The sequence below is a fragment of the Scedosporium apiospermum genome (genome assembly GCF_000732125.1).
Source record: "Scedosporium apiospermum strain IHEM 14462 chromosome Unknown SEQ_SAPIO_0088, whole genome shotgun sequence".
NCBI classification, from domain to species: domain Eukaryota; kingdom Fungi; phylum Ascomycota; class Sordariomycetes; order Microascales; family Microascaceae; genus Scedosporium; species Scedosporium apiospermum.
The window spans coordinates 1538910-1557015 of record NW_015971789.1 but is presented as its reverse complement, the minus strand read 5'-3'; the positions used below and the strand labels follow the sequence as shown (position 1 = coordinate 1557015).

Below are 18106 nucleotides of genomic sequence, written 5' to 3'. Positions count from 1 at the left end.
ATCCCATGGAATGTGAAGAGACTGATTGCTCAGCCCGCGGCGCGTAGATGGGCATGCTCAGGACTCAGGAGAATGAACTTTGAGAGAACATTGGGTTGGGTCAGCGACACAACTTATCCAATGGGATGCATAGCGTCTGGCAATAGTTGGCCAACGGATGCGCACAAGGTGCATATCGCCTGCGGTTTAGTGCCACAACTTACACCCACCGTCTGAGGCCTCTTGCCATTGTTACGAAGTAGTCCAAGCCAGTTGTAGCGGAGGGCACAGTGTCTGTGTCCCTTCTAGAGTCGACAGACCATTCCACTAATGCACTAATTGATCGGTCTGACCACTGCAAGGTCCAGCCTGTAGTTTCTCTCTAATAGGTGCCTCGACTTCAGCTCTGTGCAAAGGGAGGGAGAGTAAGGGAAAGGAAGGCAGGAGACGGAGAAAGCGCGTGCATCGGCGAGTACGAGAGTACCCAAAAATCGGACTATGTACTCAGTATGCAGCCGTACTTTTCGCACTATGGAACTCTCGATTTAGAACATTGGTGGCTGCGCCCCTCCCTCATCCCAATACGGGTGGCCCGTTATGCCATCGAGAAAAGGTTAAGAGTTGCTTGTTCCTTGGACAAAGTACTTCGTACCTGGTGGCCTGAGAAGTACTTCGTACCGAGTAGTAGTCTAGAAATCAACGATGCCCCCTCTGGGAGTGTCTGTGTTTTCCACCCCCCGGTCCACACCAACCCATCTGATGTACCCTATGTATCTTGTAATCTTGTATCTTCCCAAGTCCTTCGTTGACGACAAGGTTACCCACTCCTCGTACGAAAAGTGTGTACCTCTTTCTCTCTTGGTAGCCGCAGGGCCCGGCTCGCGCCAGGGGGTGGGCTTTCCTTGGGTCTGCGCCGTCGCCCGTATCGTCCTTTCCCAAGCACCCCCCTGCTCTTCAGGCCACCCCCCCTTGTACGTGAAGGTACCCTTGTCCTTTACAGAAAAAAAGGTGGAGGAGCGAGACAGGCCAGTGGAGAGAGTGTGAGTGGGTAGTAGCTTGATAACTTGGGTCGAGCGTGGGCGAGTGGAAAAGCCTGGGCTCCTAGTCCAGATGGTGTCTTGGCTATAAGCTTGACATTCCCGGTCTCCTCCAGATTGTCCTCGACCTCAAGCTGCTTCATGAAACTACATATCTTGAAGGGTCCCCCTCACCCATCGTCACTCTTTTCTGTCCCCTTCTATCATACTGATCGGCGGTCTTGTCGACTCTAACGCAACTTGTGATTATAATTCTTCTTCGTGATATATCTTCTTCTACGGTGACTCGGTTCACAACTTTCTTGGAATCCTCAGAGAACCTCTTGAGCTTTCCTGTCCTTCCTTTTCTTTATATCGATCAATCTTGCACGAGCCCAGCTCTCTTGTCAAGTATAGTCTCGATCAAGAGGCAACGGTCTATGTATGACAGCGCAACTCGAGTCTCTCAATAAGACAGACAACCTGCTCGCAGTGTCTGCCGTCCACTCCTTCCACGAGAAACCGACCACCATCTTTCGGCCATCCGCCCCCAGCTTCATGCGATTTGCGAACTACGAACTCTACGACGACTGTATACTATACATTACCACTCCATATACTTAATCGATAAAGACAAACTCACACAACGTGCAGACGGTACTGGTAGGTTGCAATCAACGTACACACTTATACACGAACACGAATCTATAAGAGAGATGCAACAAGTGGGAAGCGAAAGAGTTCATGGCTGACGACACCTCGCTGGCGGGAAAACAGACTTAGACGCAATGGATGCCACCATGATGACTGCCCAGGCCATGGGACAAGCGTCCTACTTCTACAACCAAGATGCCCGGAGGCAACACGGATACTTCCAGCCACATCTTGCCATGCAACAACAACAGATGATCTTCCCCGCCGTGCCAACACTACCTTCGACGCCCATGTACTCGAGGCCTGGCTCCGCCTGCTCGCAACCCCAGGGCCCTACTCTGTACAGCAACGCGCCCGCGAACATGGTGACACCTATGGCCTCTCCCCAGCCTCTCGCACACAAGCCCGCCATCATGGTCGAGACTGAGATTAGGGATAATGACATGTACTACCCGGCGACGCCTCCTCTGTCAACCTCCGGCAGCGTTGTTGGTAGCCCCAGCAGCGTTGATATGCTTCAGACGCCTATGAACCCCATGTTCTCTGGGCTCGATGGCGTCGATGGTCTGAAGGATGCTTTCGAGCCCACAAACACATTTGTTGTTGACTGGGCGAACGTTGCTTCCCCCCCCTTGACACCTGGTAAGTGAATAGTGCGAGCCTGTTAATATTTCGCCTTATTTTTTCTTTCCATTCACTTGCCTTGCCATTTGCAACGTTCTCGGTCAATCTTATCTCGGCCTGTCCAGATGAAGATGGAATTATGATGTGGGTCGCAGATTGGGCCTGTGTTAGTGCACTTTTGGGACCTGAAGAGGAGTCGGCCCTTGATGCCCGCCCGAGCCTTATGTTTGGGACATGGGCATGGCACCTGCTGGTTGGTGGCCCAGGCACGCTGGCCGCCCTTGGGTTCTCTTCCCTCTGTCCCCCCTTCCACCCTTGCCCATTTAGGGTACCCCCCAGTCACTTCCAGCCTGGCGCAAATTATAGGGAAATTGAGTGCTAACGCAAAATGACCAGTATTCCTCCCTCAGTCACAATCAACTGAACAATCTCTCATCACATCTACCAACCCTGCCAACCTCATCTCCTCTGTTTCCGCCTGCCCCTCTCTCTCCCCTTCACCCTCACCCTACGCGCGGTCCGTGTCTTCGGAGCAAGACGTCGATTTCTGTGATCCGCGAAATCTCACTGTCACCGCCAATTCGGGCCTTCCCGCCGACTTCTCGGGGTTGAAGGAGGAGGACGTTCCTTCTGAGCAGGGTTCCCCGGCGAGCTCTTCCGCCATCTCCCAGGCTACCTTTGACTTCAGCACTGCACTCCCCGACACGCTCAGCACTTTCGGTGATCTTTCCGACCTTGAAGCTGAGACGGACCTATCTGGTCTTCTCGACATTGAGCAAGTGTCCACTGCCGTCAGTGAATGTGGGCGCCCTAGGGCTTGCACCGGCTCCAGCGTGGTCTCTTTCGGCCACGGCAGCTTTATCGGCGAGGAGCTCACTTTCAACCACAGCGAGACATTCCCCTTCCCGGCGCTTCACAACACCGTGGACTCGTCCGCGCTCGACAGCGACTCTCACAGGGACAAGCGTGTCAAGAAATCGGACACCCCCTGTGTCCAGAAGGACGCCTGCAAGATGCCCACGGCCAACGCCGTCGCCTCCGCCGGTCAACCCAGCACGGTAGAGCAGGACTCTACTTCTACCAGCGCGCAGTCCACCGGATCTTCCTCAACCAAGACCTCATCCTCTGGCGTCCAGACCCCCGTTGCCAACCCCGCTCCCGCCAACAGGCGTGGACGCAAGCAGTCTCTGACGGAAGACCCCAGCAAGACCTTCGTCTGCGATCTCTGCAACCGCCGGTTCCGCCGACAGGAGCACCTCAAGAGGCACTACCGATCTCTTCATACTCAGGAGAAGCCCTTCGAGTGCAATGAGTGCGGCAAGAAGTTCTCCCGCAGCGACAACCTCGCTCAACACGCACGCACACACGGCAGCGGTGCCATCGTGATGGACCTCATTGAGGACCACGAGGCCCACTTGTACAACACAGCGCTCATCGGAGAAAGCTTCAACTCGATGGGCAAGGTGCTCTTCCAAGTTGCTGCAGAGATGCCCGGAAGCGCCAGCGCCACCGACATGTCATCGGAAGATGAGACTCTCAGCAAGAAGAAGAGGAAGCGATCTGACTGAGTATGCATATAACTTGTCAGCCAAGGAACGCTCGACAACCCAACGACAACATGCCTATCATGACTTGATGACTTTTGATTTTTGCAATTAACGAACCATGATGGGGATTAGTCGAATCGGTCAGGTCCAGTTTCTAGAACGGGGCGATACTCCTAGCATGGGACTGGACAAGACAAACCCAAAGCTAAACAGGAGCCGCCGTCGTGAAGATGGCAGTGGCGGTTCGTGGGAACACACTACACCAATGCTGCCGTCTTCTTTACACGCTTCACTTCTTGTACACCACTTTTTTTTTTTTTTTCCTTTTCATTATTTTTATTACCCAGCATAGAGACTTCCTTTTTTATTTTACTGGCCATGATCGATCAATCACGGCGACCTAGCGTTGCCTTGATGAAGTCACCCTTAAACAGCAACCTCAAAAAATTGGACCGGAGCATGGCCTTGGACACAGAAGGAAGAGTGAAACATTGGGATTGCAAAGGCTGTTGCGTGGCGTGAAAGGGGAATGGATTTTTGATTTTGATTATTGATTTTGTTTTTTTCTTTTTTTTTTAAACATGTTACGTTCCCAGACATAAAAGAGACTCGGGCAAGGCAAGGCGATCAGTTTGAATTTTTGCACACAACTTGGGTCTCTCCCCCAAGCAAAACCCTTTTTTTGGTGGCGGATAGTTTTTCATTTGGTGCGTTACAATGGCACTTGTGTTCTCTCAAGGGCCTATTTCTTCTTCAAAGTGGTCGACTCGACACTTGCGCTCGATGTACTCTAGTTAGCAAAGCGAGAAGCTGGTTTACTTGCCCAAAATGCTATACAAATCCGAGTACCAATTTTATCACCTTCGTCTCAACTCTTGACTCAGTCTCCATCTTCACTGCTGTGATGAGATATCTCCTTGCGTCTTAGCATGGATGGGAATGCCCCGATCCTCTACCCTCGTATGCGAAGACCAAATACTTGACAGCATTAAGGACGATTATTTCTCGAGTCGAGGTACTTTACGGGCTGACGGGCAGGCTATCGGATGGCGATGGCGATTCTGATGATGAATCACGACCCGGACTAGACGCTGTACCCGAGGAGACGGAGGCGAGATTATCGCCGTTGAAACGGCTTACTCGTTGCCCTTTTCGAACACTGTAAAAACTGTTGCACCCGATGCAAGTCATGACCAAAGCCAGCGCGTGTCTGCCTCGTCGACTGAAATAAGAAATGATCCTGCCGACATGACCGGTGATTGCATTTCAGATTAGGCAGGTCCGCAATGCTGAAGGAAGGAGGGGTACGCGGCGCGCCCCATCACGGTTTGTAACCTCCACTAAAGTTTGACGTTCACGTCCTCTCTCTCCTCTATGCGGGAAAGTCAAGAAACGCTTGAAGTCAGACCCACTAAGACAACGAAGAAAACATCCCTCCAATACCGGGGTTCAACGACGACACCACAGACACGCCTCCCCTCCGAATCGTGCAGTCACCCTTCGGGCAGCTTTCAATGTCAATCGACCCGAGTTCTCGGTAAATGAAGGTCTCAAACTTTATGATGAGATTGGACAACTTTTGAGAGGAGCAAAAGTCCATTCACGAAAACTACACTTGATCTCATATTTTTCCCGCCTTCTTCTCCTCACGCCCCCTCCATCTCTTTCTACCGGTCGCTGAATCACGCAAGCATTAAAGAAGAAAGAAGAGGGGCATACAGAAAAGTTTTCAAGAAGAAAAGCAATCGAGACGGGGCTTGCGGAGGTCGTTTTGAACAAATCAAAGCTGCGGGCTGGCGTCTTTCCCACATGCGCCCTTTTCTGTCATCTTCTAAGGGAGGGGAACTTACTCATTTACACGCCGGTGAATGGTTAGGCGTAACAAAGGTAAGGAAAAGGGAGCCCTAAAACGCGATCGAGAAGAAAGAAACGCAAAGAACGCGGCGCGGCCCGTCCGAGAATAAGCAAGCAAGACAAGGGAAGAAAAAAACGCGGAAAGAGAGGGGCTGAGAGGCTGCCTAGTTTCCCCTCTGACACAAGCAGGAGGAGAAGGGAAAAAGAAACAAAGAGTAAAAAGGAGAGAAAGGGTTCACAAGAGGGAGGGGCGCGCCCTGCTGCGACTGAATCATGTCTGCCCAACCGCTCCACGTCATTGCCCTCATATCGGGGGGTAAGGACAGCTTTTTCTCCCTGGCCCACTGTTTGAGGAATGGACATCGTGTCGTTGCGTTGGCGAACCTGTACCCACCCAATAGTGGTGGTGGTGGCGGAGGCGAACGGGCGCAAAGAGCGGTTCCCGCGGACAAAGGGATCGAGGCTCGATCGGAGCTAGAGGAGGGGCCGCAGGTCGAAGTGATCGAGCCGAATGGCGAAAGCGACCAGTTGCAGAAGAAGGAAGTTGATGAGGACGATGGTGTGGAGGAGAGCGATCTCAATAGTTTTATGTACCAGACCGTTGGGCACCAGATCATCCCGCTTTACGCCCAGGCGACCGGGCTACCTCTGTACCGCCGCGTCATTACGGGTGGCGCCGCTCAGAAGGTGAGAGATTACGATGGCGGTGGTGCGGGAAGCGGCAGAGATGAGGGGGAGGAGACCGAGTCGATGACGGAGCTGCTGAAGGCTGTGATGAAGAAGCATCCCGATGCCAACGCCGTCTGCGCCGGTGCAATCCTGTCAACGTATCAGCGGACGCGCGTCGAGTCCGTGGCCACCCGGCTCGGACTTGTCCCGCTCGCCTATTTATGGAAGTACCCAATTCTGCCGCCGCCGAAAGCAGACGACGGAGGTGCGTCGGCCGAGGCGGATGACGCGCAGCTCCTGCTCGACATGGCCGTGGCCGGGCTCGACGCTCGCATCGTCAAGGTCGCCAGCGCGGGGCTCGACGAGAACTTTTTGTGGACGACGATTAGCGGGTTGCAGGGCATCGCGAGGGCGCGGCGGGCTTTGAGGCATTTTGACGAGGGCGGCGGTGGTGCCATATTAGGGGAAGGGGGAGAGTTTGAGACGATTGTTGTAGATGGGCCAGCGGAGCTGTTCAAGGGTAGGATCGTGATTGAAGAAGATGGGAAGAAAGTTATGAGGGAGGGGGGTGGGTGCTCATGGTTGAGGTTCACGGAGGCGAGGGTGGAAGCCAAGGATAGAGAGGACTTGTCTCGGCGGTCCGAGATCCGCGTGCCTGAGCCTCTGGATGAAAAGTTTGCTGTGATTCTAGACAGGATCCAGCAGGAGGGTGGGCTCGAGACATTCCCGGAGCCAGTTCATGCAGAGGCGAGCTTGGAGAAGTTGACGCTGAGGACTACTACAAAGGGCTCGTTGTCAAGCAGTGATGCGCAGACAGATGAAGAAATTCACTGGGGCTGCATAGGTGAGCCCGAAGCGTGCGCCTCCTCAATCGAGGAGGAGACCTCATCTATCGTGGAGAGAATACGGAATCACCTGGGGCCGGATTCAACGACTCGATGTATCACGAACACGCTCATCGTCCTGCGGCACATGTCCGACTTTCCAGCGATAAACAAGGTCTACGGGACGCTCTTCCCCTTTCCGAACCCGCCGTCGAGAGTTACAATCTCTTGCGGTAACCTACTTCCCGCCGGGCACAACATAGCTGTGTACATTACTTATCGACCGGGGCTCGCACTCCAGCAGCGCAATGGCCTACACGTTCAATCTCGCTCGTACTGGGCACCAGCCAACATTGGCCCATATAGTCAGGCCATTGATGTCCCTGTCTCATGTACAGTACCCCCGAGCACCAAAAACAGTGGCCAAGGAGCGACGTCATCATCACCTGCCAGTAAACTAAGACTGGTCGCTATCGCGGGCCAGATACCACTCATCCCGGCAACGATGGAGCTTCCCGAGCCATCGGATAAGTCACTGAATCTACAGGTGATCTTATCACTTCAGCATCTCTGGAGGATTGGCGTGGAGATGCAGGTCCAGCTCTGGACTAGTGCCGTCGCCTACTTCCCCCGGACAGAGAGCCGGGATGGCATGTTGCGCAAAGCGAGGCTGGCAGCGAACGCATGGCGGGATGCCCATGTCGGCCCGAAAGGCGAGGGCGAAGGCGACGATAACGACAGCGACGAGGGCGGGCCCGATCTCTGGGATAGGAAATATAACCCCGAATACATGACCTTTGGTGATAAGCAGGCTGGGCCGAAGCAACTGCCCGACTGGGACGTGTTCGAATCGGGGCCGGATGGCGAGCCGATCGCGCGGAAACAGGCACTATTGCCGCCCTTTTTCGCCGCCGAGGTTGAGGAGTTGCCGCGGCAGGCCGATATAGAGTGGCACGCGCACGCCGGACTATCTGGAGTCGAAAACGGCTCGGTCCAAGTCGGGCGGTATACAGGAATCTATGAAGCCCAGCAAGAGATGCGAATCCCATGGCGCGCGAACCACGTATTAGTCGAGGCCAGCGAGGGCCATACTTTCCTTCATACCACCATCTCGATCAGCCAGTGCGAAAGCGTGACGTCCGCCACGCGCGCCCTCGACGACATCCACGAGGATTCGCTGAGGGCTGGCGGTCTTGGCGGCGATGAGAACGGTTCCGGGGCCCGGACGAGGCGGTTGGGGGCGTATCTTGTCTATGGCGCAATAGGGCCGACGGATGTCGAGACGTGGGGTGGTGATGGCAATATTTCCTCGGGCTTGCTGGTGCCATTCGTGCCATGTAGGTCTATATGGGATGAGGGGGGTGAAGCGATAACTTTGGTTGCACTGTTCCGGGATAATTACTGTTAACACCGGGCTTTCAATGCGAATTGATGGCCTTCCGGGGGCGGGATCTCACGATATTGCGGGATGTTGGTTGCCTGTCCTGTCTAAAAAAGTGTCTTGCTTTTTCCATAGGGCAGGCAATGCGACCCCATGGCAGCTGAGACCGAACAAAGACAAAGGCCGGCACAGATGGACCCTTGAACTCTACGGTAGATGACCGATGAGGGAACCGGGCCGAAGAAACGGCCCGTGGACGATTATTATTATTATGTGTCTTTTACCCTTTTTACATGGTCGGCTGAGTTATTGCTGTGGGCACTTTTACGTATGATTGTGTAAGAACCAACACGATGTTGCATGAGGCAAAATGTGAGATGCAGCAGCATGAATTTCAAGAGCGCTTCAGGCTTGGTACTGGTCGACTGTCCCACCCCACGTTTACATTCATATTGGCATTCATATCCAACGGTCACCCCAAGAAGCGTCGAGGACTAGGACGACCGGACGGGGCGGGCATGTTCTCGAGAACTGATGCAGGCAGTCGGTATTGTTCGAAATGGGAGGGGGGCGTGAACGGTAGTATATGAAGTTTCTTCATTCCGAAGAGGTGTCCTCATGAACATCAACATTTGATCGTCAAGGTTCACTAATCGTTTATTCCATGTGCCGCTTGTGAAATAAACTACGACGAAAGTATGATAGATCATCATCGCCTTAGAGTATAGGACAGGTCACATACCTTGCAACACTTTAATATGGGGCCCATTCAAGGTAATGGTTGACATGGGCAGGAAACAAGAGGAAAGGATCAATTGCCTTGATGCAGTTGACCTGTATGATTTGATTTGTCTTTGCGGGGAACATGGGAAAGCCAGGGTCGTTTTCATTTGGCGAATGATGGGGATGTAGGCTCTTGCTTCCGGTTCGTTTCGTTTGTGGTATAAATGTATGAGCGTATGCGGCTTTGTGCCAGGTGATCGAAACAAGCCTTCTTACTCGGTAATAAATTCACATCGGAGTTCGGTTCGACGGGGATGGAAATGGGGAAATGGAAAATGAGAGGGATAGACCTCTTGTTTTCTCTTCAAACCCGTCGTCTCATTTTGCGCAGTATGAGGGATCGTGTGAAGTTGTGTGAAGTAGTCAAGCTCTTGTGACAAAATTGGAGCCCTTTCCCCAGAGGTGATCGCGGCTACGAGTTAAAGATTTAGAGATTCCTGTCGCTTTTGGTGGCTCGAGATGATGATATGGCGAGACGTTGAGTGGGGGAAGGCACGAGCAGGGCACAATACTTCGTACAGTTTACCACTCTACCGATGCAATTGATGACCGTTGAGGTTTCCTCTCGTGGGGAGTACTCTCAATGTCTCTTGGCAATGACGCTACTTCGTGCACTCCAGGAAGGACGCTGGAGTTGACTTTCCCGCTTCGCGATCACGATGACCGGTCATCCCCTCCCATCTCCAGATACTTACAAGTACGAAGTACTTTTTCTTTACTACTACTACGAAGTAGTTTGCCCGAAAGAAAAAGAAACGGGCAGTGATACAAGTAGATTGTTGGCTCCATGCTCTGTTCCCTTGCAAATCAAATCAATCACGAAACGACCAGGGCTTGATGATGACCCAGGCAGCCCATCTGCAAGGACCGTTGATGCCATTAACGCCATGGATGACATTGACCTCGGAGGGTGGCCAGTGAGAAAGACACACTTCGTAGACGGAGGCTTGAAGCTGACGATAGGAAATGAGGAGACAGACGTACTTCGTACTTGCATTCATCTTCACATGGAAATGGAGGCCGGTTGACGTTCAATTCATCCATCAATCTTTCGATTGGACCAAATCGATAGATCTAATCCTGGTAGATCTGCTTCGGGATTGGTTCAGTCTTGGCCGCGCCTACACCCAGCAGCGGAGGCACACCGAAACTGCGAAGAACAAAGCAGGACTTGTCATTGATGAGGAGGGACAGGGCCCGTCCACCATGAGTAACTGTAAAGGTGAGGTAGACTACCGAGGTACTTTTGAAGTTCAAAGTGTGGTGCAGTGCAACCAGGCCAGAGCCTGTGCTGCACGCTAGCCAGCGTAGTGGAGTGTAGTGTAGGGCGAACAAGACAACAGCAGGAGCCTCGAGCCCCAATTTCGAGGTGCAGATCGCGCCAACCCCGCTATAATTTAGTGCTGCATCGACCTCGACTCTGCACAGGCTATGCACCCTGTTCTCGACGCTTGACGCACTGCACCAGCTGATGCGTCATCCAGGCTATCCTGGCGTCAGAACACTGAACACCAGTGAAGCGAGCACCAGGCATTTGATTCCTTGATTGATGGATGCGGATATGCAATCAGATCCAATCTATCAGATCTTGAAATGTTCAAGGTCGACGATCCTTTGTATGTATACGTACAACATGAGTGGACTTTACTCTTTTTGCGACTCAGCTTCGACCAGTCACAGGCGAGAAACGATTTCCTATCTTTAGTGCCATCGAGATCGAACCAATCCAAGACGGAACTAAAACTTGGTAGTTCGAGGACGACCAACTTCACATTGACATCACGTCACCTCGTTTTTCGCTTCACTCGTTTTTTCCCTCTCTTTTTGAGCCTTCGCTTGTAGCTGCATCAGCAAGGCTTCCTTCTGATGCCCGCGGGTGGAAAGTCCACGCGGCTCGATTCGAGGCCCGACATTGATTGATACGAAGCACGGAACGAGGTAATAAATCGGGTTTGTTAGATAGACAACGACCGCGAACCCCCACCAACCAACTTGAAGCGTTGCCTTTTTGCACTAGCGAGCATCAATTGATTGATACTGATACCCATTGTCACTCGCTTTCGCATTTCGCATAATTCCTGATACATCCATTGTCTTCTGCGAACGCCATCACCGGCACAACTGTCGTCGACAACGCCAAGGCCAGATAGCCACGGCATCACATCGTGCCAGCCTCAGCCTCCTAGCCGGCCGTCGCTCTTCTCACGATCCCTTCGCGATGTCACCCGGGCGGGGATCTGCCCCATATGCGGCCTCGTTAAGGTCAACAACGACACCTGCTCCAGATTATTTTGCCGTCCGCCGCACGGCGAGTGTCCCAGGCCGGCCAAGATCTAGGCTGACGAGACAAACGACCCAGGAACGGATCGATGAGATCCTAGAGGTATGCCATGCTGCCATGCCGCCACTGCCATCCAACTCCGATGCACCCTCCCCTGCTCTGTACCCTCTCCTCTCCACCCCCCCGCTACCTTAAAGGTCTTCGCCCATGCTTTTCTGCCGCTGCCGAGCTTTAATAAAAAACCCGAAATGGAAAGGGGAGAAGAAGAGAGGAAAAAAAAATCGCCAGACCCGTCCCGGTCCGGCCTTGTCCTTGGCTCTTCCTTAAGACCCCTGCTTGCACCAGACTTTGATCCTCCCATCCGCCTACCCTCTCTCATTATTTCCGTTTTCTCCATTCTAAATATCTGCATATATATATATATATATACGCACTCGTGCCCGGTCCCAAGTCCATTTTATAACAGGGCGTGTTCTCACACAAGTAAAAAGGCCAAGTTCATAGCCGCTAACTTTCGCTACTACCTTCCCACTGCTATAGGGTGCACTCCGAAGAGCAGAGGAGGCAGACGCCATCGCCAGCAGTCAATCCCCCCACGACCACCCCATGCCTAGGTCGTCGAGCGCGAACCCACCCCTGCTTGACCGCACTCGCCGATCGTCGGCTGGAGCCAATCGTGCCCATGATCATGACGAGAGTAGCGCCGATGAGACTACCGGAATCGTTTCCCGTGGAGACAACCTGAGCTACCAATCTACTCTGACGACGGAGAGCAACGGAGCAAGATTGACCGCCACGGGGAGACGCTCCGAATCTTCGCGACAGAATGGTAATGGTGCTACTGCTGGGATCGACGACAACGAGAGTGCCCGCCAACTCGAGCCTAAGCCTAGAGGTGTGCCTTGGTTTAGGGCAGCCATTGAGCCGTTCAAGGCACTCGAGCTAGAGAACAAGGGAAGTGTGGCTAGGGACCACCTCGCGATAGGTATGTATGGATTTATTTTCCGAATGAACTTCAGATGCACCCAGCTCCGAAAAGAGAAACGGGGACGGAGAGAGAGTGTGTGAGTGTGTGTGACTAGGCTACCCAAGCCACTTTCACTATACAACCTCTGAGGACGGCACTGCACTGCGCACGTGTGAGATTGGGATTGCCAACGTCGGAGTTCTGGGGGAGTGGGGGCGGGCTTTCCATTTCTGACGACCTTCCATTGCTGACGTCTACTTCGATCGACAGAGCGAACCTTCCTTGCCTGGCTGCGAACCTCGTTGGCTTTTGCCTCAATTGGCATCGCCGTAACCCAGCTCTTCCGCCTCAACACGTCCCTTCCGGACACCGACGGACACCTCGGTTCAGCGACCCTACGACAGCTCGGCAAGCCCTTGGGAGCCACTTTCCTCGCCATTAGCATCGTTATTCTGTTCCTAGGCTACCACCGCTACTCCGAGAGCCAGAGATGGGTCATTGAGGGCAAGTTCCCGGCCAGCCGCGGAACCATCATCCTCGTCACCTTTCTGGCGTTTGCGCTGGCCGTGGTTTCTCTGGTTGTCGTGATAATCGTGCATCCCACGGAGGTGGAGCTGTAACAACAATCGTGTGTATATATATACTCATTTTCGGGTATCTAATTTGGTCGTGTATCATATTATCTCAAGCGATTTTCGTGTCTACATAGACATAGGTGATGAGCGGTATCTAAGACTGCTCCTGGCTGTTGCGGGCATGTGAAGAGGGCGTCGGCGTGATTTATCCGTTTTCTTTTCTCCTCTCATATCAGTTTGGGTTATCTCTACGATTGCATAGATGGCGATGCCAACGGGGATATTAAATCAAGGCGAAGCGTCGAGACTATCTCGGATCAATGGCATTTTCACCGTCATAGTACGGAGTACTAGGCTAGGCAAACAAATACGTATGACATCGAAATGGGAAACCTAGCGATGGACTCGAGTGGCATCATGGTGAAATATGTATTGTTCTTCGTCTGGTGATGTTAACGCGCCGGGCCGTTGGGGGAGATTTGAGCGTTGTGGATCTTGTCGGTGAGGCTCCAAATGCAATGATTATTATCTCATCGCCATTTTGCTTTTGGGCGAACCGCACGCTCAAGTCCATCTCCACGGTTACTTTCACACAACATTTGAACAGAGCCTCATACCTTTCCACTTCATCCCGTCCCTCAACGACTCCTCTCATAAAGCAATCTCTCATAATTTTTTTTAAAAAAAAAAATAATAGAAAATAAAATAAAATAAGAAGAAGAAAAGGGCCAAGGAATTAATAACAAGCTACAGCAGACGAGACCCCCGCCTTCTGAAAATGCCCCCCAAACTCTCCATCCCAACCTTTGCAAAAACCCAACTCGCCCTCCTCCGAAAAGAACAAGACATCGAAATCGCCGAATCGACCTCTCTCATATCCTCGCACACACCCACGGCCCTTCAACGAGCTGGCGCGGCCATCACGAACCTCGTCGTCACCTCCCAGCGTACGGGGCTAGGCGGCAAGACGGTGCTGGAGCTCGGTCCCGATGGGGCCATCGGAGATGAGATGCCGGAGCATGGGATCCGGACGGGGGACGTGGTGCTTGTGGCGGGGCAGGCGGCGGGGGATGCTAAGAAGAGGGAGGTGAGGGAGTTGGAGAGGAAGGGGGTTAGGGGCGTTGTGGTTAGGGTTGGGAAGGGGGCTGTTTGGGTTGCGGGGGATGATGGGGAGGGTAGTGGGAGCGTCGAGGAGAGGGGGTTGACGGGGAGGGTTTGGGTTGTTAAGTTGGCTGATGATGTTACGTTTCGGAGGTGAGTTTATCCCTCTGAGCTGAGTTTGGTGTGTGGTATGGATCAGGAGAAGGCGTGAGATGAGGGGCCGTTCATGAAGACGGGCTCTGATGAGAAGGGGTAGTCATGGCAGTTGACCGGAGGGGGCGAAGCGGAGACTAATCTCCTTTCTAGGATGAGCCAGACCATGGAAAAACTTGAAAAGATGGACGAGTCTCAGTACACGAGCTTCATGCGTGTGCTATTCGGCCTATCGAGCCCGACACCCGTCCCAAGCGATCCCGAGTCCGACCCAGCTGTTGGCAAAATCGAGTGGCTCGATCCGACCCTGAATGGCTCCCAAAAGGATGCCATCAGATTCGCCCTAGCCTCGCGGGAGATTGCTCTTATACATGGGCCACCGGGAGTAAGTTTTTTGCAATCCTTCTCCCTCCCTTTCTCCCACTCTCACTCTCACCCTCCCACGCACTCACACACACACTCTCTCTTTTTCCGTCCTCCCCAAGCCTAATTAAGCTGAACTAACACACCACTATAGACGGGCAAAACCCACACTCTCATTGAACTCATCCTCCAACTCATAAAACGCAACCAACGCATCCTCGTCTGCGGCCCCTCCAACATCTCCGTCGACAACATCGTCGAGCGCCTCTCCCCCCACAAGATCCCCATCCTTCGCCTCGGCCACCCCGCGCGCCTCCTCCCCTCCGTCCTCAACCATTCCCTTGACGTGCTCACCCGCACCTCCGAGGCCGGCGCCATCGTCAACGACGTCCGCGCCGAGATGGATGCCAAGCAAGCCTCCATACGCAAGACAAAGAGCGGGAGGGAGAGGAAAGCAATTTACGGCGATCTGAAGGAGCTGAGGAAGGAGTATCGACAGAGGGAGAAGAAGTGCGTGACGGATTTGGTGAGGGGGAGTAAGGTTGTGTTGGCGACTTTGCATGGTGCGGGCGGGTTCCAGTTGAGGGATGAGAGGTTTGATGTGGTGATTATTGATGAGGCGAGTCAGGCTCTTGAGGCGCAGTGTTGGGTGCCGCTGTTGTCGACGAAGAAGGCCGTTTGTGCGGGTGATCACCTTCAGCTTCCGCCGACGATCAAGTCTCTTAATAGCAAAGTGAAGCAAAGAGAGTCCACTGGCAACGGCGGCGACGAGGAGGTCATCGCCACAGGCATCACTCTTGAGACGACGCTCTTCGACCGGCTACTCGCGCTCCACGGCACGGCTATCAAGCGCATGCTCACGACGCAGTACAGAATGCACGACAAGATCATGAGGTTCCCTTCCGACGAGCTGTACGAGTCTAAGCTGGTTGCAGCCGACGCCGTCAAGGATAAGCTCCTCACGGACTTGCCTTACGATGTCGAAGAGAACGAAAACACGTCGGAGCCGCTCATCTTCATTGACACCCAGGGCGGAGACTTCCCCGAGAAGAACGAGGATGAGGATGAGGCGCTGAAGAAGGGAAAGTTTGGCGGCCTCTATGGTGAGAGTAAGAGCAATGAGATGGAGGCGTTGCTGGTGAGACAGCACGTCAGGGAGCTGGTCGACTCTGGAGTCAAACCTGAGGATATCGCCGTCGTGACTCCCTATAACGCTCAGGTATGTGTGAATATCCCCCTTCGCGGCACGACTCGACTTGCTCCATCCCATCCCAGGAGAGATATGATCCATCACCTGTTATTTCCCTTTTCTTTCCTCTCATCTTCTTCTCGGATCATCTTGGGGTGTTTGCTCCATTCTGATACACTTTCAGCTAGGGCTTCTAGCACCCCTAAAGGAGCGATACCCCGGCATCGAGCTCGGCAGCGTAGACGGATTCCAAGGCCGTGAGAAGGCGGCTGTGGTTGTGAGTCTTGTCCGGAGCAACACCCAAGGCGAAGTGGGCTTCCTGGGCGAGAAGAGGAGACTCAATGGTACGTAACATGCCGCAACAAGGCACAATACCTTGTAGATTCGAGGAGATACTTTTCTTCCACCTCCATTTTTTTTCCCCCGAATGTTTGCTCACCTATATCGCAAGTGGCCATGACCCGACCGAAGCATTCCCTAACAGTAATCGGCGATTCTGAGACGGTAAAAAGGTAAGTCTCTTTGGTGAATATATTCTCTGGCCGCTCTTCTTATCCCAATGTCACCCTCTCTTACATATGATCCTCGATGTCGTTGCACTTCGTTTCGCAAACAAGCGCCGACGACTTGGTGAATCCCATATCGCTTTGTCGCCTCGCAACATTTTGTTTTAGCCTCGTCGAGGTTTCTAGGGTCATGCCTGTTTGCTTTTGATGTGACGACGAGAGAAAAGAGAACCGAGGCTCGCCCAAAACCCAATCCCACTCCAAACCCGCCTTCCCACTCCCAGGCACTGGGAAAAAAAAAAGCACAGATGCTGACCCTTGCGCACACCCAAACATACCGATGGCCCGGGATATCTGGACCCTGCACCGCTCCCGTCCTCGGTTCCTGATTTTTCTAACTTTGCGTGTATTATAGGGGCAGCAAGTTTCTCAAAAGGTGGATGGACTTCCTCGAGGACAACGCCGACCTCAGATATCCCGACATTTCCGCTTTGCCGCGGGACATCTAACGTACCATCCGTCCATTTGAGGATTCCATATACCAACGAGGTGACGCCCGCAACTGAAACCCTTTTTGATGTGGGGTTTCGAGGGGAGCGGCCACAATCTCATACAATACGGAAAGAGGGATCGTTCCAGAGCCCGTCCCGCTACGGCACAGTCCGTAGTAGATTAGATGGGATAGCCCGCTTGTTCGAGGCGTAGATCTGACCTGTTATTCCGCCTTTCCAGTCAATGCCTTCTCCTGCGCCTTGCAAAAGACGAAGGGATCTTCCCAGAAAACATCGGCCTATGAATTGTGGATGGGTTATGCCATACCCGCGTAATGCAGGCGAGGGTTCTCGTCCCAGGTTTCTTTCCACTCATTCTAGTCCTCCCCTGCACCCGCTAGAGCCGGTAAAATCGACAGACATCTAGAAACTCATTGATCTGTACTGGCAAACGTACCATCGAGAAATCTCATTAGTTATCATTACGAATCAGAAAGCAGTAGCGTGTTTCGCGAGGTGCAAGCTCAGAAACATTAGTTCGGTTATCAGGGACCCCTAGTAGATCTCGCACACCAGGTAAATATAGCGAATGCTACGAATGAGACCACGAGCGACCAGTTTTCTTTCCTCGTATCATGAAAATGAAAATACAAGTGAAAAAAATGTGATCAAGCGGAGCTTAAACCCGGCCGGGCACTTTTCAAGTTTCAGGTGTCAGGTCCAATGCTACCGACACATCGGAGCTTACTTTTGTACTGAAGTGCAGGATGTAGTAGTATTTTCATCTTCCTCGTACCTGGGTGGCTGGGCGTTGGGACTGTGCCATCCTTGCCATGCTAGGGTTGCACCAAGGTCTTGCGCAACACGCGACGCCATGACCGGAGTGTTCCCCGAGTGACCCTTGGTCGCGTAACGGCGACGAGCGTGGGGTAGGCCCGAGGTGGACCTATCGAAGCTTCTGTCTGAATCGAGAAGACTTCTTCGAATCTACTTCGTATCATCGACGAGTGAAGTGCGTTAATTAGGGCGTTTTGTGCGCAGGTTCACCATTCATCAGGTGCCTGGGATGATATGCACTTTATCATGCAGGAGAGTAGGATGTGTTGCGGGTGCTCCGAAGGCTGATGAGCAATGGATGGAGCAGTTTCC

The 18106-nt window shown here is 53.0% G+C and overlaps 3 protein-coding genes and 1 pseudogene across 3 annotated transcripts; all 4 read left to right on the top strand.

Moving 5' to 3' along the window:
- Positions 1–1783: 1783 nt before the first annotated feature.
- Positions 1784–3841, top strand: SAPIO_CDS3420 (Uncharacterized protein; the record flags this gene model as incomplete). The annotated part of the gene is made up of 2 exons (XM_016786214.1): positions 1784–2291; positions 2670–3841. 2 exons carry the CDS (start codon positions 1784–1786, stop codon positions 3839–3841), a joined length of 1680 nt encoding a protein of 559 aa, XP_016644220.1.
- Positions 3842–5947: 2106 nt separating this feature from the next.
- SAPIO_CDS3419 lies at positions 5948–8575 on the top strand (annotated as a pseudogene; the record flags this gene model as incomplete).
- Positions 8576–11549: 2974 nt separating this feature from the next.
- On the top strand, positions 11550–13199 carry SAPIO_CDS3418 (uncharacterized protein; the record flags this gene model as incomplete). The annotated part of the gene is made up of 3 exons (XM_016786213.1): positions 11550–11714; positions 12153–12597; positions 12850–13199. 3 exons carry the CDS (start codon positions 11550–11552, stop codon positions 13197–13199), a joined length of 960 nt encoding a protein of 319 aa, XP_016644219.1.
- A 733-nt stretch (positions 13200–13932) lies between these two features.
- Positions 13933–16975, top strand: SAPIO_CDS3417 (uncharacterized protein; the record flags this gene model as incomplete). The annotated part of the gene is made up of 6 exons (XM_016786212.1): positions 13933–14408; positions 14562–14793; positions 14926–15990; positions 16145–16304; positions 16445–16472; positions 16882–16975. The coding sequence occupies 6 exons, from the start codon at positions 13933–13935 to the stop codon at positions 16973–16975; spliced, it is 2055 nt and encodes a 684-aa protein (XP_016644218.1).
- Positions 16976–18106: the final 1131 nt, after the last annotated feature.